The following is a 27,801-nucleotide window of genomic DNA, read 5'->3' as shown; positions in this document are numbered from 1 at the left end:
GGTGGTATTGCTAGTATTCGCTACTATATATGTCACGACCACATAGACTTAAATTTAAGCACTAAACATAAACAGCATAATATTAGCAAATAGTTTGCTTCAAACTAAGATATATTACAATTTTATAATAGAAAGTCTAAAATTTGAAATCAAAAGCTAAATCACTGGTCATGTGGAGTCGTGCGGGGATAAATGTACAACGTGCAAATCTAGCGCTACCACCTACCTATATGCATTATCTATTATATTATATGAGCACTAGATTCGCACTATATACCTACATTTCCATAACAACAAAATTAAATTAATTCAAATAAAAATTCATAGCTAAAAATGAACAGTTTCAAAAACGTCATAAGTTAGGTACTGAAAACTAATATCAATTATAATCTTCTTTAAATTGTATAATAGGCCAATTCACTTAAATATCAAAATTAACTTGGTGAACGAAATAGGCACTGCGCCAGAATATTTTCCTATGCAGCGGTAAAGTGCAAGTCAATTTTTTGCAAGGTTGAGCTCAAATGACAGTCATCCTTCTTAGCATTTACGATACTAAATTTCATTGTTGTAAATAAAAATAAAATAAAAATTAGTCTTTTCATTAATTGCCATTTCATCGTTCAAATAATTATAATTAAATTAAGTATATTTTCTATGATTTATATACATTCAAATATGATTCTCTTCAGCCTATAGCTGTTTTTTTTTTTTAAGTGGCTAGGATATTTTTTTTAAATAATAGGGGGTAAACTACCTAAAAAAGTTGATGAATTCAGCAATAATAGAAATTTTATTAAAATTTACCCAAGTATAAAATGTTAAGTTTTATTAGATTACAATCATTTATCAACATTTAATGTATTTCCAAACACATCACTATTGTTAGATAATAAATATGAACATTTTATAAATATCTACTACATAATATTATAAAAAACTAAATCAAGACATAAAATTACTACTGGATATTTTTTTCTTAAACCATTTGCTTTATTAAATTACACCAATTACTAGTAATATTTTCAAATGTCTTAAGTTAAATATTTAAAAAAAAACGCGAGTCCTTTCAAGTCATTCATTAGGAATAAAATTAAAAAAATATTTAAAAATACGATACCATCTGATCATTGTTGAGGTAACTATAAAAATCATAACAAGACACATTGCTCTTGAAGTAAAAGGGAAATACTATAAGACTACATAAAATTTACCTACAAACTAACTTACAATCAAGTTATTTACAAACTTATTGTTATTTACTTAACAATATTATCAAACTACCTTAATACTATTGAGATGATACATGTTAAAATTTATGTTCTAAATTCAGTAACAAAAAATATAAGTATAAAATCGGAGAATATTTCACAAGAATTTAAATTCCTGAGAAATCTAATTTTAAAATAATTTAATTATAATGATGAATAGATCTTTAAATCTTATAAATTAATTTTCGATTCTAATTAACAAATTATAAAAACTTCCTTTTCATTATGCTTTAGCGTTTTAAAATGTATGCACAATGTAATTTACATTGAAAACCAAGTATCTGCACTCTTAAAAAGTAAAAACTATAAATTAACAATTATAATCATTAATTAATTTACTTAGTATTTCTTACAGTTAAAATGATAAAATGTTATTAGTATTTATAAATATAAACAATATAATAAACTAATAAAATACCAGTCTACCACGCTAAAAAAAGGGAAAATGTTATATTTTGCAAGCATAGTGATAGAAAATACTGTTATATATTATAAATTAGGTGTTTGTTGTCACACCAAAATATAATTTGTTCTGATAATTCATTATAATCAAAAATTAAGTTTTTAAATTTAGAAAATCAATATGCTTGTTTCAACACTAAAGTAGTAATTTAAGTAGTATTATAGTTATGTGCTAGAGGATAAAGATATAAAAGAGACTAGGTTAAGGAAAATATAAACTACAAAAGAAAATATATATTATATGGTGGTAGGATTTAAAATATTCACATTAGAGAATACAATATTTTATAGTATAAATTATATATATAAAAAATTATCTGTGAATTGTTATATTGACAAGGATGACTTTTATGTTTTTTTCAGCTTTATTTTTTTTTTCATAAAAAATTAAACATTTTTAATCAATAAAATGTTGTCATCAGTTCCGTCAAATTTCAGAAAAATATCTGATAAACTAAAGCATCAATTCCAATTAAGGATTAGTCTTAGATATTATGATTCAGGAATTTCAATACATCCTTGAAATTAGATCACCATAACTCCATAGAAAGTAGAGTATCTAAATTAAAATCATTCTAGTTTACACAATTTTACGTTTTACTTATAAATTAGAAATGTGTTCTTCTGTCTTTTCTGCATCTGAACCTAGATCTTGTTTTAATGCTTCAACACATGATTTAGGTATCAACGTGCCTATAATGTGTTAAATATTATTTAATTCAAATACTTTGATATATCAAAATTTGAGACATAAGAAACATAAAAGTTACATACCAACTATTTTTAATCCTTCAGCAGTCTTTAACCTAACAACTTGCATCTTGTGATGTGAACCTGTCCGAGCTAAAAACACATTTTCTATTCTACTCCATACACTCAGCACTGATCCAGACAAAACATTGTAAGTACGACGCCTTAAACCAACTTCACAATCTTGACCAACTGTAACAAGTTTACAGTTGCCACGCCTAGACAAAGTTATAATGTTATAGAAATTGTATTATTTAAAATATTCATAAATGTGTAACTACCAATAGGCATGTGAACAAACAGTTTCAGATGAATCATATTGTTCCTTCCAGTGCTTTTCTGCTTTAGACAACTCTACTTTAAAATATTTCTTTTCAAGTTCACTCAGTGACTCTTGCCTTAACTAAATAAATAACAAAAATGTCACAATTATAGATACTTAAAACTTAAACAAATTCAATGGAAAGTTTATTGAAAATATTTGTAAATATTATTATGAATATTTGTGATTTGAATTTATTTATTATTTATTAATCTTACCTGTAATCCTGTGTTTGGACGGAATATAGTGAACATTATGTCCTTTTTTGAGGGTGTTTTTGTAGTTTCTCCTTTTTTATTAGCACTATTATCAGCCAACAAAGCAAGTACTGCAGTACTTTTATTGTTTCTTATCTAAAATATATATAATGTATTGGAAGAGCAATTAATAAGAATATAAATCAACTCTTACCTGATGTGAAAGATAATATCCTTCAGTAGGTGCTTTGGCTTCATTAAACCTTTCTACAGATTCATCCCAACTCATACCTCTTTCAACATGTACAATATGGAGTTCAGTAGTAGCTTGACCAGTGGCATGCTTTCTAAGGAACGTATACATTTTTACTCGTTTAACGTTTTCACCAGCAGTACCCAAATCTAAAAAAAATAATCCAAACGTGAAAAAAATTATTAAAATAATAAAAATGGTTGGTTACATACCCAAAATTCCCAAATCAAATCGCCCAGCTTTTTTTGCTTGTGTAATAATATGGTGTAGTACGTCAGTAAAATATTTAAACAGTCTGTTTTGAAGCTCAACTGGCATACCAAGGATACGATTTAGGAACTTGCTTATGTTGTTGTAATCCTTGTCTAACGTTAAGTTACCAGGACTGGCTTCATTATTGATAATCATACCAACGCCTACAAGAGCACCACCGACATCTGGAGGAATAAAACAATTTTTATTTTTATTTTTAACTAAATTAAGTTAAGTTAAATAATTAAAAAGATTTGAGGACAATGGTAAAATATATATGTCATGTGCAAAATTTATAAGCCATAGTACCTAAGGTTTATACAAATAACTGCAATCTACCATATAAGTAATAAATAAACGGTTTCTGCTGTAATCTGAGAATCAGGTCACAGTAATATATTAAATTTGAAGACAATAATGAATAAATGAATATGAAAAAAAGTAAATAGTTTTGAGCTAATCTTATTAACAAGATTTCACTCTTACAAAAATAAATTTTTTTTTTTATATATGTTAACTAATTTTTTACAAAAAAACTGTCCACCCAGTCAAGGGCTCCGATTCCAACCCCTACCAAAAGACCAAATCTTACGCTGAAGCTACCAAAAATTATCAAAATTCACACACGGAACTCAAAATCACCGACACTCTCTCAAGTTTTATATCAAATTTAAACTCACTAATTAGTCCCCTTATCTCCCTTCTTTCATCAGTCTTAAATGCACTTACAGCTAATAGCACTATTATTCCATAACCTTATCCACATTAAAATTAATTAATTAACATAATATCTTATCTCCTTTCCTTTTAACATTATATTAATTAAAAATATCTATACCTATTATATAATCAACCAACACAACATTATATCATGTAAAATTAAACAATAATTGTAAAACTTGTAATAGCATGTAATATGCTGAAACATTTTATTATATTAAATAAAAAAAAAAAAACTAATTTTTCATTTTAAAATCAATTGGTTTCAATTAAATATAAAATATGAAAACAGTATATAACAATAAAAAAATAGAATAAGCATGATAATTAACACTATTGAAAATCTCAAAATGTTAAATAATAGTGGTCTATCAACATTTAGTAAGTAGTAACTCACATTTAATAATTTTTAACTATTATTACCTTCAAAAAAGTGTCCATTATAATCTTCTGGGGGCGGTACTATAGGACTCTCATAACCAATAATTGTTTTCATTGTGGTTTCTAAAGCAGCACGGCCATATTTATTATCAATATTAAATTTTGATAAATCTCGCGTTTCAGTTGCTCTTCGATCACCATGAGTAAGAGCACCCTAAATTATTGGGACAATAAATGTGAATCAATGTAACTAAAATATAAACTGCTTTTTTAAATTTATACTCACAAGACTTTCTAATCGTTTGGCCACTATAGATGCAAAACGCCTTTCCCCGGCTAAATCTGATATTAGGAAAATATATTCTGGAGCATTAACTTGGTTAGAACGATGAGAACGACCAAATTGCTGAATAGCCCTATCAGCACTCCAAGGTAATTCTAAGGTGATGTGTACTCTACGGCGTTGATTTCGAGCTCTTCGATCACTTTGTAAAGATATACCAGAACTGGCAGCTTCTGATATGATAGCTACATCTTTTTCACCATCCATAAACCTTTGTTTTTCTTTTTTAAATTGAAATAGACAACATATAATTTCAGCAATATTGGTATTTTTTTTTTATAATATGTTAAGTCAAGCATTCAATTGTATTAAAAAAATAATAATTTTGATTCTGAACTTCCTTTAATTCATACTGGTAACAGTAACATTGGAGATATATTTACAGATTAAAAAATATTTTTTCTATGTTTAAGAGTCGAGTTAGTCAAGCACTTGAGTAGTTGTATTGGATTCTAATAGAGTATAAAAAAGTACTTTAAATCGACTTAAATATTTTTTCTATGTCCAACTACTACTACAACTCTAGATATTCATTCAATGACATACAATTTAAGATTAAAATAAAACTAGAGATTCTAATTAGGTGTATGTATAAGAATATGTATAATGCATAAATAAAATAAATTTAATAATTTATTTTCACAATTTTGATAAACTGTGCACTTTGAAGGTAGGTCAGGTTAGGCTAACCCTTTATACTTATACTACTATAGGTAGTTACTAGATACTTGTTTTTCTTTTTTATTTATTTATTGAACATAAAAACCGTAGCAGTTATGGTCATGCGTCTGACAGTGACTTTAGATACATATTATGCATAAAATGTCATGCATAAATACATATACTAAAATTTAATAAATTATTATAACAAAAATTTAACATGTGCACCACACAGTGTGACAACAAAACATATTTCTCATAATATTAATACTACACAAATAACAAACAGTATGAATCAATTATTTAATAATTCAACTATAAGAAAAAGATTAATACATAATATAAAGGAAGTATGGCGAGTATAAATTTAATTTGTTTTGTATACTTCTATTTTATATTAAATATAAGTTGTTTTATGAAGTTAACTGTTTATTATTTTTTTTCCATAAATAGTAATAAACTACTTGATATAAATAAAAATATTTACCAATAACATTTAATGTTTCCAAAGGTGCGTCTACTTCAGAACGAGATTCATACTGTATTCCTCCATCTGTTTGAACGACTCTACCTTTTCTTCCAGTCATCTAATTTTATACATTTTTATAATTTGAAAATCTGGTAACCAATAAAATAATGTTTGTAACTACTTACTTCAGCCACATTTTCAGGCCCACCAAGTTCATCAATTAGCTGATCAAGAGTATTTGGTGGTAATTTATCTCCTAATCTTTCAATCCTTTCCATTAATTCTTCTTTCATACTACAAGCACGGTCAATAGCATCTTTCTGATGGCTATTATTAGCCATGCTTGACTTTAATACAATTTGATGGATTTTGTCTTTTGCTGTTTGTTTTTTTTTAGCAGGAACTTTATTTTTACGTTTTTTAGCTCTACCCGCTGTCCAAGGTTCTAATTTAAAATTGTATTTGACTAAATTATTAACATAAAAGTAACAATTATAATTAATAATAATTAACTTACCGTCACTGTCAGTATCATCTTCACCAAATGGATTAAAGTCACTACTTGCTTCAGAATCATCACTATGTTCTTCACTAATTTCAGACTCAGACTCTGACATTTTAAAATCTGAATCATCATTATCTGATTTTGAATCAGAATCACTAGAATCTTTGGCACGTTTTACATGTCTTGAAGATGATTGCCGGCCTAGTGTTTATATTATTAAGGTTAAAATCATAGAAATAATATATTTATACCTAAATAAATAAATACCTGATTTTCTTTTTTCTCCAATTCCACTTGAGCTACTAGGTCCTTGAGAATCACCATTATGATGTTTGGAATGTTTTAATTCAATACCAACATTTCCTAATAGTTTTTTTATTCTATTACGATCTGGGGCCGGAAAATGTTTTTCAACTAAAGACTGTAGAACACCTCTAAAAACATTTATATAAATTTACATAAGTTTTAACTTGAACAAAAATTTGTTAACTAAAATAAGAGTAACCTTATGTGGCGGACTTCTGTGCATCACCCAGGAAGTGGGTAAACTACAACTAATGGGTGCAATTGAGTAAAAATGCAATAAGTGCTGTACTCTCGAAAAGCTTCACTTAATTTGTTTTTACAACATCCATAAAGCTATTATTTTGTAATATTAACTCAGGTAATAAAATAAAAACAGAAACAGCCGAATGACAGGAAAGAAAATTAAAGATGACCAAAATAGATTTAAAGAGGAGCTCCGTGAATTGATCAGAGGTAACCTAAGGTTACACTTATATTATACAGAGTATAGAAATATCTTGTTTTAAAAAATTATTGTTTACTTTGCAGTGGATACAAAATCAGTTAATTCTCCATCATCTTTTTCAAGTTGTTCAAGAGTTCTTGCTTCCCCAGTAGATTGTAATCCAATTATTACACATTTTCCATGTTTTATTGCTTCTCTATAAAATAAATAAAAATATAAATCATAATTAAGCTAATAAATTCTTAGATACATTACATACCTAGCCACATCTACTGCATGTTTAACTTTTGCTGCAATACACAAATATTTGAAGAATCTTTGATGTGAGGACCAAAATTGACCCCACATAGTTTTTCTCATGCGATTCTCTGCATCAATTAATTCAGCTGCTTCTTGAAACATATGCATTGCATCCACCCACTAAAAATATGTATATATAAAATAAATAAATAACATACTATAAAGCTTTTAACATGAGCATATTTTTTTTATATTTTTATGATTAGATCTGAAATGACTATAGAAGCATACAATACTGAAAGTATTGTAAGTACAATTTTTTTAAATTAATTTGGGTTTTTGAATTTTAGATTCTAAACAATTAGTTCGTTTAGTCTGTGAAAATGATTCAATCTTTGATATGAGGGTTTCTGGTACTGGTAGCCAAATTAGATCTAGTTAGTTCTTAGGTAGAATCAGGAGGTATAGAGCAGCCAATAAATAATAAAATTATCAGGAAACACTGAAAAAATTGGTATATTATAAAAATAACAAATTTATGTTTGCATTTATTAGCAGCTTTTAGAGCTTTAGGCTATTTAAAGTTTACTACTTCTTTTAGTTTTTACTAGAGGTTTGACACTTGTATGATATAAAATTGGTTTGTGGTTGAAAATATAATAAAATATTGCTCATAAGTTTTGAATAGTTTTATTTCAAGAGTTTAAAATTGGAATTTGGCGATATTAAATATTTTAATGTACTATAATATAAATTAGAACATTAAATATTACTAAAATTATCAGTATACAAATTTTCAGAACTATTTAAGCTTTTGAATTCTGTAATCCAATTTTTTACCAGGAACCACCCAAAAATTTAAAAATTCAAATATTACCTAATACTTTAAACACAGGTGATGAACTAAAAACCATAACATATCTTTGGGTATAATTCATAGTTTCTAAATTTTTCTTTTATTTACACAACCAAAATTCAAATAGAAAAAATCTGAGATTTTGTATCTTGTTGATTTTTTTAACATAAGTCTGACAACTTGCGCATGTTAAAAAAATGTAGGTTGCCTCATGAGTGAAGTAATTAACAAGCTTAATAATTTTAATATCAGAGCGTTTTATGATAAATGATTTACAACATTTAAAAAGTATCAAATTTACATTACACACAACATGTCACCATGGTTATATATACTTAAGCTACTGAGTTGAACAATTGTGTGTACAACTTCGGTTTAACTATTTTGTGACATTGGATTTACCAATTCACTCTATATCCAATTATTTCGAGGGATAGTGATAGAGGGAAAGTGCACATCAAAAAATATTAACTAAAAAGAATTTATTCAAAATACTTATTTCAAATGTTTCTTAAAATACGTACATGAGTGCTTAAAAAGTAATTGAATACTTTTGCCAAGTACATTACAAGACTTTCTATTCAATGTCAATGGGAGCTCAAAAACTAATGTACAGTAGAACAATTTTTTTTATTTTTTGAATTTTGAATTTATAATTAATTTTTGGTATTTAAGGAGGAAATCGCTATTATGTGTTAAAACAAAAATTCCACTAGTCAATTATTACAAATGTGAAGAGTAGAGAAACATATCAATATTTTTTCTTACAGTAATTGAATTAAATAGAGATTCTTTATAGGTAAATTATTATAAATAATATACAGAACTAAAGCCAAAAAATTTAAATACATATTGTAATATAAAGTGCATAATGCAGTTTAGTGTTGTTAATAAATATACACATACAAAATTAAATTAAAATTTATTTTTAACTTACCAATTTAACAGCATTATCATAAATGTTAGTAAACTCTGGTGATAACGGTACTTCATCAATTTTAAAAGATACACCATGAAAGCTTAATTGTCTAGCTATATACATGCCTCTAAGCTTCATATCCATTGCAACTATTTCCATAGCACCGACACCACTGAAAAAAATTATAATTATCAGAACAGTTAATTAATATTAAAACTAATTGTTAGGAATAAAATTAATTACCGTTTTTCAACCGCATTAATAAAATCAAGAAACTCTGGAAATGTTGTCCCTTGTCCCCACATACCTAAACGCACCATATAAGCCATATTTCGAGGTTCTGAAGCACCAGTAGCTGATGCATAAACTACTCGAGCATTGGGTAATTTATTTTGAAGCTCAAGTACTGTTAATCCAGTTTTTGTAGGTTTTGTAGAACCAGTTGGACAAAGGTTTTTAGCACGGTGACACTCATCAAAAACAATCTTTTTTTTACAATTAAGGAAAAAATATGTTTATATAAATTTGATATGCATTATGATAAAAAAACAAAAATATTTTAAAGGATACAACTCCATCAAAATCATCACCACACCAATTCAACAATTGTTTCAAGCGACTTTTGTATTTACCGCCACCACTTGATTCACCAATAAGAGCTGAATAAGTAGAAAATATAACTCCTCTAGATACATTACCATTTGTTGGACTATTAATTTTGGCATATTTAAACTACAAACAATATAAGAATATAATATAAGTAATAAAATAATCTAAAAAAATAAATAAAGTACCTTATTCAAAGAATACACTTTAATATTTGTTGTTCCAATATCTGCCAAATCTCGTTCAGCATCAAATTTTAAGTCATTAGATACTGACACCCAAATGGCTTTCTTCCGACCTTTTACAAAGTTCTCAAAAATTAAACCAGCAATTGTTCGACCTTTACCAACACCAGCACCATCACCAATAAGAAAACCAGCTCTTGAACCATCAGGTAAAATATGTTCATGTTGTTGGCAAGTATAAGTGATAGCTTCTAGCTGAAGAGCCGAAAGAGATCCAGAATTAATGGTATCCATTGGAATTGATAATTCATATTTTACATCCGCAGGTTCAACACTAGATAATGACGCTGTTTCCACTACTGGATCAGGATGTTTCTTACCAAGTTTTACTAAAAATATCATGATTATTATTTATTAGTAATTGGTTCAATTAATAGTATTTACATTTGGAAGGCATATAATCAGCATATGTCTCAGCAACTCCCATATCCTCATCCTCATTTTCTTCTTCATCTTCTCCAGTACGCCCACCACTAGACATCTATAATATGTGACAGAAAAGTATTATTGAAACCATCAATGATTAATAAAATTAATTTAAAGTTCAAACATTTTTAGCCTTCCTCTGAGCTTCTAATTTGTTATTTTAGATATACAATATATATGAATATCTTTAAAGATTAATTATAATAATAATTAATTAACTTTTTTCCTGCATGATATAACTCTATTTTATAAAATCAAACCAAAGAATACATTTTTAAAAATTCCAGTGGTTAATCCGTTAACTAATAAGTCTAAATTATATATAAAAAGAAATAGTTAATAAAATATTTTTTTGGATACTGCAGTATTAAAATTAACAACAATAATTTTTAACTTCTACAGGGAAAATGATGTCACAGATGTTGACATGATTTCAAAAATAAAATAAATTAGCACTTTTTTATAATAATTAACAAAACATTCTAAACAATCTAAATATTCCCTATACTCATGAATTATTCTCAAGTATGCCAAAACAAATTCTTGCCTATCAACACAGAGCTGAATCACATATAATTAATTAATATATTAAATGTAATTTATAGTATTTAAAATATTAAATGAATGATCTAGTAGTTTTTTTTTTTTTTAATTTAAAACATTAATTACTTTATTATTCATTGTTTGATTGAACCAATATGGAGATACATTTTTAGGCCCCATTGGAAAACTTTGTTGAGTAAATGGTTGTTGCATAATATTTTGTAACAGCATAGATGCAGCAGGTCCTCCTGAACTTAGTAGTTGTGATATCAAAGCAGCATTATTGCCACCATTACTCATTAATGCTTGTAAAAGAAAATTTGTAGCAGCGTTGCCATCCATCATTCCAGCTGAACCACCACTGCCCATACCTAATTATAAAAAGTTATGATAAATAATACTTATTAGAATATAAAATAAAAATATTGTATACTATATTCTAATTTAAAATACCTTGTAAAAATTGAGCTTGATTTATATTAGGAGGCATCATTCCTGGATAAGCCATATTTTGAGGGAACATCATATTATTCATATTTGAAGAGCCTTGTGCCAAATTCATGAAAGGATTTCCCATCATGGCACCCATCCAATTGTTCATACCACCCATATTTTTTGCATAGCCTAAAATAAATGGTTTATACAAAGTTATAATTTGAATATGGGAATAATATAATAAATAATAGAATTTCAATATTTTTCTCAGAACTAAAAATGTATTGTGAAGTATAAGAAAAACAATGAAAATAATAATGATAAAACATTTCATAATAAAATCCATAAACTAAATTTAAAAAAAACATGAATTAACTTTATTTGTAAAATGTTACCAAAGGTTTTTGTATGATGAATTAAACTATCAGAATTTAAGTATTTTTTTATTTTTAAAAATATAAAAAAAAGAATTTAAAAGTGAAAATTTTTTTAAATAATGTACTTAACCATATTAAAACATTTTATTTTATTGTTCCTTCATATAATTTTTTTTTTTATGTAACTGGAAAAACTACATAATCAAAAAAAAAAATTGATTCAAGTATTAATGATTAACAAAATAACTAATCATTAAAAAGTCACAAAATAAAATAATGTAACAATTTTACTCTTAAACAGTTGAACCATAACATAAAATATGTAAAATGAATACATTTTTAACTTAATTAAGGATGCATTTTAATTTTAATATATGAAAAACATCTGCAACACACAATTGTAATTGTAAATAACTAATCATTACCCATATTATTTGTATTCATTTTAGATGTTGGTTCTAAAGGTTTGGCTAAATTAGTATTAATACTGGTACTAGGCGGTTTTTCATCCACAAATGTTGATTTAATAGTTGCTGCAGTTGCCAAGTCTTTTCCTCCACCTGATGATAAAATAAAATCTTTTGTTTATAAAATGTATAACATATTATAATTGTATATGTTTATTTTTACAATCAATAAATAGTAATATCATAGTAGATATTTCATAATTTATACTAATTTGTATTTAAGTTAATTTCCAATCCATTGTTATTATACTTCTGAGTATCAATATATTTTATTTTGCCCTATATAAAAGGGTACTAGTATATACTTAAGACATTCAATAGATAATTTATTTTATAGATAACTAAATATATTTTTACTTGATATTATAAGTTTATCATTATTCCCTAATGATATAATACAATTACAAATAATCTTGAATATGTAACAAAAAAGTAAATAAATTTATTAAAAAGTGCATAGTATTAATAATTCATTGCATTTTTATAAATGTATAATAAAAATGTGTACTTCATTATAATTGAATAATAAGTAGATTATAGCTCTTTTAAAAAATAAATTTTATATTTTTTGTACTATTATTAGCCGCTAAAAAAAAATACCATAAAATTAAACTGCTATTATTTTTTATCAATATTTTTTCAAGTTAATTTGTATATATTACTTTTATGATCATAAACAATAAAAATAGAATTATATAGAATACACTGACTTTCTTATTCTCATTAATTAATGGCTCACATATTAGTTAACACTATTAAGAATCAAGAAAGTAAGCCAATATAATATTTCAGTTTCAAAACAATTTACAATACAAAAAATTACAAAGTAAAAAAAGTTATGATGATAAGTATTTTTTTCAGCTATTAAAATGAATCATGTTTAAAATAAAATTAATTTAACTTTAAAATGTTTATTGATAAGCTAGGTACCTAAATATTTTGTTGTAGTAGTATCTACTAAAGATCATTAAAAATGATTATAATATCAAAATTATTATTGACAATAACAGAAAAATAAAATGAAGTAATGAAAATATGAACTATTAAAGAATTTAATGTTCTAAAGATAATTAAATCAAACAGAAAAATTCAGTCAAAGGAATCAAATTTTAAGATGTGGTGCTCGTGTTTCAATGTTGTTTAATAAAAAACAAACAAGTGTCAAAAAAGATGAAGCAAGGTAATAGAATCAAAACATGTTGATGAATAAAAATTAGATTAAAGGCAACTTTATAGTTTTATTTTATATTTTGACAGGTATCATATCAAACTATTCTTCTACTCTTAATTATAGGCAAGAATTATTATTATTTGTGATTATGTTAAATAGCTTAAATATGCACAAACACTATCACATATTTTGATTTTGTGTTTCAATTAATAATTTTCTATTATTATTATAACTGTTTTGATAAGAAGGATGTTATACCTAAATCCAATAAACATACAGGGAGAAGTTTCATAAATAATAAAATAATAAGGAAATTTTAAAATTGTTTTATTGACATGTAGAAATAAAAAAATAAAAGGAATTGAGCATCCAGGGATGTTGCGATGTAATTTAATTACCCGGAACTTCAGTTTTGTCAGGATCATCGTCATCATCAAAATCACTTCCGGAATCTGGATTTTTCTCAGCTTTCACAATCGTGTCTTTGGACGCCTAGAAAAGCAATTTTGTATTTCAGTATTTTAGTTGAACCTATTTAGTGTAGAATTGGCGGCAAAGGTATGTGACTAATGGGGAATTACTAACACAAAAAGCATGGAATTACAAGATTATATTATGGGTAAAATATATATGGACATTCCGCTTAAAAAACTTAGGTGGTACAGTGAAATGCAACTTATAATCTTAGAGTACCATAATAATGCGGCGCAGTAGCGTTTATCAGCCGTCGCTGTGGACGGCGGACATACGTGCGCGCAAAAACCTAACTTTCGCTGGCCGGCCTAAGGGCAAAACGTACTCGCGAGTCGGCCAGCAAATTCGTGGACAGCATTTACTAACCATTTTATCGGACGGGTCCATAGGGCACGGAGACGCGGCTGGCAATGATTCACGGAGGGGTGGCCAGAGTACGAGATTTCGGCGGCGTCGGCGTCGGCAAGTATTGATTATCCGCGGTGGATCATAATAAAAAAATCCGGCTGCAAGCTTATTGGTGGAACCGCCCTGGGACGGTACGGGGAACTTTGTGTCTAGCCACGAGCGGTACAAACCGGGCGACTGTGGCCGGGGAAACGAGTTGCGATGCGCACGTCGCGTTCGTTTGTACGGCGAGAACCGCGATTGTTGTTGTTGTTGTGATGTTTACGAAATTCGGGGGCTCCCGGGGAAAAATAATATAAACTTCAACTTATTCGGTTGCGGGACAAAAGAATACAGGTTAGAATCAATACAATAGTTTTGCCGGAAAGAGAAAAACAACGCAGGCTGCCAGATGCTGCGAATAATACGACGCCCGCCGACAGCTGCAGCCGCGCACAATATTACTGTGCAATACAGGCGTTCAATTATTGTACATGACGTATTTAATACATTTAAATATGAAATATGGATAAATGTATCATGTGTGTGTGTGTTACGGCACGCGTTTAAAGCTCCTGAGAAAATTGTCCTAATGAACTGAACGATAAGAATGTAATTGTTGCCGCGGGAAATGTTCAAGAAAAACGTGAAAATCGTCTCTTTAGACAAAAAATTATTATTATCAAAGATTCGGTTTGCCCGGTACTACGAGAAAAATAAACTTTGATCATTGCCCATCGATTCTATAAATTTTATTCGGTTAATCCGAAAAACTTTGACATAGTTCACGGACTTGAGACGGCAGAAAAATGTGTGATGATGGAAATTTTATTACGAATCCGAATGGATATATTTTGAAATATATATATATTAATTTTGTTTTCTGCATTCTGCTTCTCAACGTAAGCGGTATAACTTACTGGTATAAGACATAGCCTTGAATGGAGTTTGCGATTCTAATGTTGGCAATGCGTCAAAATTAACTGAAAAAATGATAACATGGTATCGACCAATAGGACGTCGCATTATGGCGTTTGATTTGCATTAGATAATTCATGTAGTACCATTTCTCCGGACTCCCGATGATTTTTAAAATAAAAAAAAAAATGTATGGAAAAGTTACAAACATCAATTTTTTCCCTACAAAATGTAAATGCTGACAAGTATTCACTTTCGATCTATGAGCAGTGAGTACAAGAGTCAAGAGTGGTTGATCAGTTAAAAGTTTGTCAGATTTTTGACAGTTGTGTGATACTGAGATTTAAAATTAAAAGAATTTAAAGAATTCCCCGTGTTTAATTCCAAACACCCTCAAAATGGTTAAAAGTAAGTAATTAGCACGTACTGATTGCATTTTCACTAATATTTATATTGATTCAATCGAAAATTGTATATTTCAGAAAAAAGTAATCGATTGGTCACTCAAAATAGCAGTGTAATAAATAAACGCCCTCAAGGATCTATTAAAAAATATTGTACCGAAAAAGTTAGTATCGCTTTTCTCTTTCCTTGCATTTTAAATTTTAAAAAATATAGTTTTAAGGTTGTGGTGTTATGGTTCTTGTTACAACAATTATTTTAATTAGGTATTTTTTTTAAATTCTTAATTTAATTTGTATCTCTATTTTGCTGTTTTAATTTTCGTACATACATTGATTAGCTTTATAATTTTGGCTTAACTATTTAGTATAAACATAATCAATCAACTATATTCAGTTCTGTCTTCTGTGTAATACTATATTGTAACACTTTTCATCATACTCAAATGGTTTTATGAGCTACTTTAAAGTTACTTCATTAATTATTTTTTATTTATAACTACATAACATTTTAAATATTAACCTGTATAACAAGTAAATCTAATTTCAATTACCTTAGACAAAATTAATTATAATACTTACTATTTTGACACTATTAATTCATATTAAAGTCTTGATAGTGTACTTAACTGTTATATAAATTTATTAAGAAAGTTATTTTGATAATATTGTCTTGTAAATATTTATTTATGTTTAAAAAGAAATAATTATTGTTTTATGGTCTAATGGTCTAATATAGAGGTCGTTGACTCAAATTAAGGGCCTTTGACCTAGTCCACAAATAAATGTATTTTTAGAATTAAAAACTAAGAACTTAGAGGTTTTTAATCTTTTAAGGAATGATTTGTTTCACTTTTAATATCTATGTTCTTCAAGATTTATAAATGAATATTTTTTTATAAATTTAAAAAATAATTAGGTAATATTTTATCTGTATTTATGCTTGCAGCATAATATGCAGTAGATGTTAGCATTAAATAAATTTTAATAATAATAATCAAGAACCAAACCCTTGACATAAGTACTGTTTGATGATATTTTACATTGGTATAACTATTCATTTATCTGAGTTTCTAATCCCATTAAAATATTATTTGTAGACAAATGATTTACTCGAAATTTAATGATTATAAGAAAAAAGTTAAAGTCTGATTTACTCAAAACAAGTTTATAAGTCAAAAGAATTAAAGATACCTAGTTTTAGATTACTAATATATGTACTTCCCTATTAACGATTATGAAATTTGTATGAGTTTTCTTAACATTCAAAAAAACTTTTAATGTTTGTAGATTGTATTAACATTTTACCAAAACCGTTCAATTCATAACTTAAATATACCTTATTAATACAATAGTACTAATATTTACCAAATCAATTTAGATTATTTGTATTATTTAACTAATTATTTAAAACCGCCCCATTTATTTGGTAAATCTTGTTTAAGATAATTTAAATGCTTGTGTATATAAATGCGTATATTAAGTGTACACTGTACGGTATAACTAATCTACAAAAATATATAATTTTTTTTATGAAAGCTTGTTAGTTATGTTTATTATAAATTTTGTAGCTTAGATTGCATGAGCTTGAATAATATTCCTCGTCTATTTTTTCATAAATTATTTTTAATCCTTTTAGAAAATCAACAAGAAAAAAAACCTTTGTGTTAAACTTAGGAAAAATATAAGGGCCAAAGATAATCAAAATGCAATTAATTCTACTCCGAATATATTAAATAATAAAAGTATGCATCGCATTTTAATTTTATGTACAAAAATGAATATTTATTAAATATGTATATATTATATAAATATTAAGGCTATTGGATTTAAACTAAAACACAATGTATCCAAAGTTAAATGTAACATTAAATTTTTTTGTAGAAGGATCTCTTATTAGTATTTAGATTTTTTGATTAAACAGTGATTGTGTTTGGTACATTTTTCAACAAATTCAAATTTTTATCATTGTCATTCAAACACTTCTGCAGAATTATACAATGAAGGGGGGCCAAAACCAAAAATCTTATAACACAGCACATATAATTTTTTAGATTCTGAGTAGCTCAAAGCTTTTATAGTGCGTATGTTTTTGTGGTTGTTATCACCCTTTGGGATGATAAAAATGCTCTAATTTGATCAATTTAATTTTTTGTAGTTGGCACCAATTGGTGTTCAAAAGTGAAAAAACAAACAAATAATTGGGAAAAACTGAAATTTTTGTACAAAACCAGTTATTAATAAAATCAATTTTTATTTTTATTGCTATAAAAAAAAAAAAACCATGCATTAAATTTTCACTATTATATAAGTTATTTCTATGCTCCATAAATTAAAAATATTGTGATTCTTTTGAGGTATTTATAAAAAGAAAATTTTGAATTATATATTTATTTTTTTTAATTATTGCCAGTCAAAATTTTTGCTCAATCAAAAAACTTTAAAATGTAGGTAATACAATGCTTTTTATAAATTATTTTTGGGAATTAAAAAGAATTGCAAGTTGTTTACATAGCAGATGATAAATATTAAAGAACCTAAGACACAATTTTTATGCTTAGTATTTAAAATTTTTATTTTGAAAATTTAAAACAATGATTTTCATATATAGATCATACTGTTACCAAAAATTTTATAAATACAATTATTTCTTACAGATTTTAAGTTTAAATTTGGAAAAAATCACATATTAAAACCTAGGATAAAGATTTTAGTTATTTGATGTACATTATATTATATACACAATGACGTTTTCAATTACAATTGCTGTGCAAAAATTAATTTTACCCTTTGTAGTACTTATGCTTATCAATAAAATTAATAAATTTAATCACAATAATATAATATTTATTTTATAAATAACTGCTAATTGCTATATAATATTATATTGCCATAGTCAGGAATTTGATTCTGAATTGACTATCGGACATCTCTAAATTTTTAAGTAATATTAATATTTAGATTTACTATAAGTATAATAATTCAATTGTTTCAACTCATCCTACGCTACTCCTGTGATATTCAATAGTGTACTGAATCATATTATCATTCAATCATTTAAACCTTGTATATGTTACTATATCATGTTCAATTATGTTAGTCTATGAACACATGTCATAAGTTCCTAGTATAGTAGGACCTATTAATTATAACTTAAAAAACTTTATTTGTATTGATTCAACAAACCGTTCTTCAAGACCAGTTTGTGTAATAGGAATAGGTAACCAACTATTCTGTAACTGAATAGGATTTGGTTTAAATAAACGAGGTAGGTGTGTTGCAACATTAATCCAAATATTATTAAATTAAAAGCGATTAAAATTGATTGTTATTCCACAAAAATATTTGTTTCCTCCATTTGTCTATGGACATTGATTAAATATATTTAATATGTTTAATATTTAAAAAAATATTATTGTACAATATGAGATCTTATTCTATAGGGTTTATTTTTTTTTACTGATCTATTTTTACAACCCGGCATCATAGGCCATTAGTTACAGTTTTTTTTTTTGTAGATACTTTTGTTACATAATTATATTTACATTATATTTGGTCTATTAAATTAATTGATTTTAAAAAATGAATTATTTTCCTGTTTTGAGCGGGATCCGGACCGATTAGTGAATCAAGTGTTTCTGTAATGTTGAAGTTTATTCGTTCCTGTTGATAGAGTTGGCATTCCGTTAGTATGTGCTTGATGGTGGGGGGAGTCCCACATTCTTCACATGTGGGAGGTTCTTCTTTTGCCATGAGGTATCCATGTGCTAATCTGGAGTGTCCAATTCTGAGTCGGTTTATAGTGGTTTCTTCTTTTCTGTTGAAACCATGATTTTCCCATCTGAATGTTGTCCTTTTTATCTAGTTTAGTTTTGTGTCTTGATCATTCCAGAGTAAATGCCATTTTTTCCTTATTTGTGTTTTGACTGCCTTTTTGATGTCATATGAGAAGATATTTAGCTTGGTTGTGTCTGTGTTTGATGCGGCGAGTTTAGCGTATTTGTCCGTGATTTCATTGCGCCTGCGATGCCGGTATGTCTAGGGATCCAAATTATTGATATTTGTTTTGGCTTCATCAAGTTGGTTTTGAATGAGGACTGAGATGTCATTTGGGATGTTTTTGTTTTTAATGTTCTTTATGGCGCTTAGGGAGTCACTAAGTATTAAAAACTTTGTGTGTTTAATGGTTTCGATGGCTTTTAGAATGGCTATAGCTTCAGCTGAAAATATTGAGCACTCATTTGGAAGTTTGAATGTTATATTAGTATTTTCAAGTGCGATGGGCGATGGCAATACCGACACCTTCATTTTCCTTTGAGGCATCGGTATATATTTTTTGGTGATTCTTGAAGTCATCAAGGATATTGTAGACATGGCTTCTAAATATCTCAGGTGCTGTATTTTGTTTAGAAAGGGCATTTAGTTAAGTATTGATTACATATGAGTAATCCCATGGGGGGTTGTATTGAGTTCTCTGTGGATAATTTTAATTGGGGTTGCTGCATTTTTGTTGGTTAGCTTGGTAATTTTGTCATTTACGTCACTATTTTTACCTTTGTTGAGTCTGGATAGTCTTGCTATATATTTTATGAATAACTGTTCTTTTCAATGGGATTCAACAGCTAAGTTATAAATGCTGAGAATAGGGCTGCTTATTCTATAGTTTAACAATTAGTGTATCATACTTAAATCTTAATTTTATAAAATTATTGCCCGACAAAATAATTGTGATAAATTAAAATTAATATAATGTATATAAAATATATTCATTGATTCAACTTAAAAGTAATTTGACTTTCCAATAGCCATAATAGAATATAGTAATTTGTCTATGTCTATTATACTACACTGCAAATTAGTTATATAATATAATCAAAATTACATGTATCATATTAATTTAAATATAATTAGTCCATTATTAAATATTAATTAAGAGGACGCCACAGGCGCATGGTTGTCTCCGTCTTGCAAACGGTTAACATAGCAAATTTACGCTCAGCAGTTGTTATAATTTGTTCAAGTTTTACTCCGTTAGCTTAAAAATTAGTGTGAATATGAACCTATTATGAAACTTGATGGTAAGAACATTATCTGTGTCTTGTTGGAAGTGTTTTTACGACAATTCAGTTTTTAAGTGAATTATGAGCGTGTTTATTTTATGCATATAACTCACTTAAAAACTGAATTACCACTAAAATACTTCCAACAAAATAAATAATGTTCTCATCACCAAGTTTCATAATAGATCTATTCACTCTAATTGTTAAGCTAACGGAGTAAAACTTGAACTACTGAGCATAAATTTACTATGTTACGCCTTTGTAAGACGAGGACAACCCATGCGAGTGTGGCGTCCTATTAATCTTAAAAAAAAAATATATGTTTTAACTATGTCAATACCATATTTGGAGTTTTTATTTTTTATTTCATTCAAATTTATTTACCCTATTAATAATCTCCCAATTTTTGTATTTTCGTCATTATATGATCAAATTTGTTGTGTAAGACATACTAAAACAACTTGATGTACCCATAACAATAAAAGTATATTGAATAATTTTCAAGTACAATTTTTTGTTGTTTAAGATAAAAAAAGGAAAAAATCTTTGGAAAATGTTGAAAATAACCTAATCTTATACGAAATCAAACCATTAAGTCCTACAAAACTCTCAATAAGTGTTAAAAAATTCTACAATAATGTAAGTACATTGACACGTAAATAGATTTTGTGCATGCTACTTCTAAAGTTATGATTTCTTGATGATTATAATAATAATAATTACTTTCTTGTTATACTCATCCAGAATAAATTCAAACAATATGAAGAAAATTTACATTTATACAACAAAAATAATACAGTGCATATGAATGAAATGATGACAATTAATAAAACTAAAAATGAAGGTTTTGATACAATTATTTATATTTTAATATATTTTTTTTTTTAACCTTTTTTTAAAAAAAAAATTCTTAATAATAGATAATAACGATGTCAAGCATAAAAGTATTTTGAATTGTGAAAAAAATTACAACCAAATTAAAAAGAAGTTTAAACATTATAACCATCATAAACATGACTTGAACCCACAACTCAATAAAGGTAAAATTAATATGTTACATTTTTAATAAAGAAATAACATATCATATCTATGTAAATTTTAATATATTTGCCATCACATTTTTACAACATCTATGTATAGCTGGCAATTATTTTATCAACGCACATTGAATATTTAAGAAATTATTTACACAGTGATAAAGGTATTTTGTAAAATATGTGGCCACTGGATGAATGAACTGCTCACCTAAACTTTAAAAATTTATAACTAATAATTAATTCTACACACTTCGCGTCACCCAGCTATCAAATCGCGTTTCCTATAATGAGTTGTTGTGTTGAGGGTAGGGGAGAATCAGTTTTGGTTGGTACAGTATATACTGTCAACAAATATAATTAGTTGTGTAACAACTTAAAATGTTTATATTTTTTGAAACATAGTGTTCCTTGATAAAATTATTGCCCTGTATTTAATACATGTTTCACCATATAATTTATAAAATGAAAGAAAAAACCAAAATATCTGAAGTTCAAAACCTTTCCAGTTAATAATTTGGTAAATAATTGAAAAAAAATATTCTAAATTCCACAGATATTGTGATAACAAAATGCATGTGATTTAAATTTAGTAAGAAGCCTTCACCAAACTTATCATTTCTATATATTATGTTTATATGTGTTATATATAAATATTTTTTAACAGAACAGTATAAAAAGAAACAGACATCTAATAAAAATATTTCTACAAAAATTTGTAGTAAAGAGGGTGACTTTGAAAATGATGAAGTGCATTTGAATTCCTTACAATCAAAAAGTAGGTTTTCTATGTTTTACATTTAAAATTGAGTTTTAAATACATTTATTTATTTTTATGGGATATTGAAATAGTACCAAATGAAACTCAGACAAATGAATATCTTGTTGAAGAATACCAAGTTACACAATCCACAATTAATGCTCTCTCAATATCTGTTAAGCGTTTTTACAAAAGTGTAAGTTAATTTTTTTATAGGAATAACTTTTTGCCTATCAAATTGCGTTTTGTTAAAATTAATCTTTTATGTCATTTTAAGTTTTGTATTAATTGTATTTTTTTAATAATAATGCTTAAATAAGGTTTGTAAGGTTGCTTTTAAATATTTTAATAATATTATTCATAATGATTTATAAATACTTATAATTTGAAATAATGCAATTAGGTACTCTTAGTCGTAGTTAACAATAATTCTTCTGATATGATTTATTATTTATTATTATCTTTGTTAAATTAGTTTCTCAATCTATTTTTGATTAAATGTATGATATCTTAAATAATATTTTTCTCTCATTTGTATTTAACTAATTTACATTTAAATATTATTTAATTGACTACATTTTTTGTTTCTATTTTATCAGAAGCCTCCATCTAATGATAATGAAAAAATCATCAAGGATATGCCACTTATTTCTGATACTACATTCAATTCAAGTAATAACTTTGTGTCTTAATGTATTATATTATTCTTTTATACATAAATATTTTATTTTAGAAGCAGATTTAAATCAGTCTTCTTTATCGTCAAAATTAAATAGTAGTCATAAGATAAGGTATTATTTTATTTATTATTTACAAACTGCCCTCTTCTTAAAGATTATTTTAGTATTTTACAAAAAAATTTGTACTCCTTATTATTTCTATTTTCACAATTTTTTTCAGATTTGTTAGTTCTAAATGTTCTAATAAACATCAATCATGATAATGAACTTAATCTCTTAATGATTATTGTACTCATTCACTATATACCATTAGCAATTACTAAAATTAACTAAAATACAGTATTGTTGTATCTTTTCAGTTTCTTTTTTAATCACAGAGAATTATAATGTATGCATATTTACAATATGAAAAAAAAAATTAACATTAATTAATAGTGTATATCTTAGTTTTTTTTATTTAAATGTGTTAATTATTATAAGTCTACTTAAGAGGGCAGTACACACAAGATAATATACCAATATGAACATAATGTATATGTATTTTTGTAGTTTAAATGTAAAGCATATCAACGATACATCTAATGAAAAGCAACAAAAAGTCACTGCATTTTTTCCTATCCGAAGAAGCGCTCGTAAAACAAAAAATATAGTCAATGAAGAAAAACAATTAGCCTTAGAAGAAGCCATTGCCTCACAAAATGAAGATGGATTAAAAGTAAAAACAAAATACATAGTTTTAATATATATTTGTGAGTTAATATTTTGTTTTGTTTTAACAGATAACTGTATTCCCTAATAAAGGTCGTGGCATAATAGCAGGTAAAGATTTTGCTCGTGGCGAGTATGTTGTTGAATATTCTGGAGAATTAATTTGTATTCAAGAAGCTCGTAAAAGAGAAGCCATTTACTCTCAAGATACCACCACTGGTTGTTACATGTATTATTTCAAATATGGTTCTACACATTACTGGTAAGATAGAAAAAAACATATTTATTTATATTGTACTGTATTTAATTCTTATTTATTGTGTATGGATGGTTTTCAAGTCAACATTAATGAGTATGAATGGTTACATATTATTACAAATTCAAAATATAAGATAAAAATATAATTCAAACATAACAGATATGATCTAAAAAATGTTATAGTATTGATGCAACTCCAGAAAGTTCAAGACTTGGCAGGCTTGTAAATCATTCAAGATTTGGTAATCTTATACCTAAAGTCGTGGAAGTAGCAGGGCGTCCTAGGATTGTTTTGATTGCAAAATCCGATATTAAACGAGATGAAGAGTTGACTTATGATTATGGTGATCGTAGTAAAGAATCTCTCATCAATCATCCATGGCTTGCTTATTGAGCTATACACATTAATATAGTTAAATTAATTTTTTTATTACTACTAATAAATGAAACTAAAATAAAAAAATATATATAATTTTTCACTGCCAATAAATTATGTTAAAATTAATTAGCTTAAAAGAATGATTTTTATTATAATTTGATTGAACATTTTATTTGAATCTTTTATACTGTCAAATGTATAATACATTTTTTAAGTTAATCTTTTAGACCAATTTAATTATTCTATTAAAAATTGTTATTAATTGATAGAAAAAAAGTTAACTTTGATACTTAACGATAAGTGAAGGGTCAATATTCACGTATTTGTCTGTTTGGAGGGCAGATTATTTCTGATACGATTTTGACTTTTGACAAGTAACAGAGTAATTCTGTCCTTCTCACCGGCAATTTTACCCCAACATTTGACCTTCACTATACTCAGAAAAAAATGTTAAGGATTTTTATCTTTCAATTGGGTCCAATTTCATTAGTTTCTGTTACTGCCCACATATATATTATTAAATTATATTTTCTTATTTTAATAATTTATGACCATTATTCAATGTTTTAAATTGTTCAGTTTAAAATAAAATTAATGATTATAACTAGTGCCCGGAACTTGATATCTTCAAATATATTTTTAAAAATGCATAAAATGACATAAAAATGTTTAAAAATTTATACTTTTCTGTAAAAATTGTTTAATTAATGTTGTTTTGATACAAAAATTATTAAAATTAAAACATGATATATTATTATTATATTAATTATTATATATTATTTAAATGTATAAAACTATATTAATAAATATTAATTTTTATAAAAAAAATTTTTATTGAATTTCTTGTTTTTACAAAAAAAAAAAAAAAAATAGTGAATGTTGATAAACGACAAGTTAATGTAAACTTAATGTGTAATTTTCAACATGGAAAATGCAAATATATGTTTAAAAAAAAGTGCAAAAATTAATTATATGTACTGAAAAAACTAAAAAAATGACCGTAAAGCATAAAATTCCTAAAAATACAAAAAAAATGCTAAATAAAAATTGTACTATTAAATTCTATACGTCATGAATCAAATTTCTGTAAAGACAAGCATTGAATGTGTGTATTAAAAAAAAAAAAAATGCAAATGCATCAAGTTCCGAGCCCTAATCATAACTATATTCATAAAGTTCAACTAATTATTTTATATTTTTTCTCACTAATGTATATTGGATTGTAATTTTTATTTTATTGGCCTTATTACTTGAAATCTTATAAGTTTATGAAATAACCATATTTTTTTACTTGTTATTTATTAATTGTATTTAATATCACATTTATATGGTGTATAATTAATGTACATTTAAATAATAAACATTTATTTTCAGAACTTCATTTTTTACATATCCAGTATTAATTAATGTTATATATATATATAAATATATTAAACATTTTGAATTATATAGCCATCTGATTTTTTACAAAATAAATAATTTCTATTATATAAAATTTGTTAAAAGTGAATTATTTGGTAAGCTTTAACCAAATAACCTGCACTTCATTGTTAAGTAATTTTATTCAAAGACTGTACAATCATTAATTTATAATTATTATTATTATTATTATTTATTTGTTTATTTGTTTTTTTTTTTTTTTTTTTTTTTTTGAGACTGAAAGGTTCAATATCATAAATGTGTTTCATTATTTACCTACCAATGTATTTTGTTTTTAGTAAATTAATATACAAAAGCTTCCAAACTACGGCAACCAAAGTCAATTTAAAAACATGTACAATAGTATTTTTTTCAACAAATTAGTCAATCTCATTAATATTATTGTACATAGCAATAACTTGTGTTTTGTATTTTAACTGTGTTTAAAATGTACGACTATTATAATTTATGTGGTTTAAGAAAATGTGCTACATTGTTATTGGTACTAATCATTATGTTGAATGTTCTATTTTCGATTGTACAAAATGTCTTAGTGACATTGTTCAATCAAGACTTGTAATTAATGTTGATGACAAAAATAAATATACTTACACTATAAAATAATATTCTTGTTCTATTTTTAAGGGCCGTTTTACATGGACGCGTGGTCATACCTAAAGTATCGTTTGCACGCGTTTTATGATATATTCGTTAAATTTGTATGCGCGAGGACAACGTAATTTCCCTAGTTTGTATGACGCATGACCTTTATTTTAATTTTATGATTTAGCTCTTACTGCTCTAGTAATACTACTATAGTTCAACTATTGATATTATGTACCTACAACACAACAAATTTAACTAGAAAAAACACAAAACTAATTATCTTAAAAGTTATATGATAAAATCAGCCTCCAGAATAAAATTCATGATTATGTGAACGACGCGTATTCAGAATTGGGGTTGTGAATGGACTGTGGAGATATTAAGGGGAAGTGATACCTGCATGTGTTGTCACCATCTTACAAATGCGTACGATTGCAAAAACTGTTTATTGCAGACAGGGTTTTTTTTTAATGATTATTTCCGACCGTACAAAGTAGGTATTCCTATTCTTGGAAATTAAAAAATGATTAAACCTACTGGTCGTTGTACTATGACGGGCGCCGGCTGAACTACTATCTACAACAGTGTTTCCCAAAGGGTGTGCCGTGAAATATGAAAGGTGTGCCGCGACAACTTGAACTTTTTTTTATAAAAAATCATAAAATATATAATACAAATAAAAATAATTAATAAAAAATTAACTTTAAAATTACAAAAAAAAATATAATTGTAAATTTTAGTGTTAAACGTGTGCTTGATGATGTGTTTGCATAATAGTTCAATTCTAGGTGGGATCGACGATAAACACACCCGAATTTCTTGTTCAACTGATAAAAGTCGTTCACGTTTCTTATTTTTAATATTTATATTAATATTTTTAATATCTATACGTATTATTCGATAAGTATATGTATAGATAATATTTATCCAAAGTGTGCCGTGACTTATAATAACTAATAATAATGTGCCGCGATGGGAAAAAGTTTGGGAACCGCTGGTCTAGGATATATTATTGATTCAGAATCTAAAAACTAATATTTAAGGTAATACAAGTTTGGGTTACAGTTATAAATTAGATATTATTCACGGTGTTGAA

At 26.4% G+C, this 27,801-nt stretch overlaps 2 protein-coding genes across 2 annotated transcripts; one reads left to right on the top strand and one right to left on the bottom strand.

Annotated features, from left to right (window-relative positions):
- Window positions 1-774: 774 nt before the first annotated feature.
- sno (Protein strawberry notch) lies at window positions 775-14,831 on the bottom strand. The gene is made up of 24 exons (XM_089227134.1): window positions 14,462-14,831; window positions 14,020-14,113; window positions 12,409-12,543; window positions 11,625-11,795; window positions 11,298-11,542; window positions 10,587-10,683; window positions 10,146-10,531; window positions 9,922-10,083; window positions 9,595-9,836; window positions 9,370-9,523; window positions 7,596-7,756; window positions 7,413-7,532; window positions 6,853-7,019; window positions 6,598-6,786; window positions 6,266-6,525; window positions 6,099-6,198; window positions 4,895-5,172; window positions 4,651-4,822; window positions 3,468-3,692; window positions 3,217-3,404; window positions 3,024-3,158; window positions 2,765-2,886; window positions 2,508-2,701; window positions 775-2,426 (listed from the first exon to the last, which is right to left on the bottom strand). The coding sequence occupies exons 1-24, from the start codon at window positions 14,480-14,482 to the stop codon at window positions 2,335-2,337; spliced, it is 4,110 nt and encodes a 1,369-aa protein (XP_089083260.1). The 5' UTR covers window positions 14,483-14,831; the 3' UTR covers window positions 775-2,334.
- A 683-nt stretch (window positions 14,832-15,514) lies between these two features.
- Window positions 15,515-26,723, top strand: Set8 (SET domain containing 8). Its single transcript, XM_015520045.2, has 13 exons — window positions 15,515-15,808; window positions 15,883-15,968; window positions 17,441-17,546; window positions 21,388-21,500; window positions 21,606-21,705; window positions 21,782-21,901; window positions 22,563-22,673; window positions 22,748-22,851; window positions 23,255-23,327; window positions 23,389-23,446; window positions 23,885-24,050; window positions 24,115-24,305; window positions 24,485-26,723. Exons 1-13 carry the CDS (start codon window positions 15,799-15,801, stop codon window positions 24,693-24,695), a joined length of 1,449 nt encoding a protein of 482 aa, XP_015375531.2. The 5' UTR covers window positions 15,515-15,798; the 3' UTR covers window positions 24,696-26,723.
- Window positions 26,724-27,801: the final 1,078 nt, after the last annotated feature.

Source organism: Diuraphis noxia, unplaced genomic scaffold, assembly GCF_037042655.1.
Source record: "Diuraphis noxia isolate RWA-SAM2 unplaced genomic scaffold, SU_Dnox_SAM2 contig0004, whole genome shotgun sequence".
Lineage (NCBI taxonomy): Eukaryota > Metazoa > Arthropoda > Insecta > Hemiptera > Aphididae > Diuraphis > Diuraphis noxia.
The sequence above is the reverse complement of the archived record's forward strand: the minus strand, read 5'-3'. Positions and strand labels throughout refer to the sequence as shown.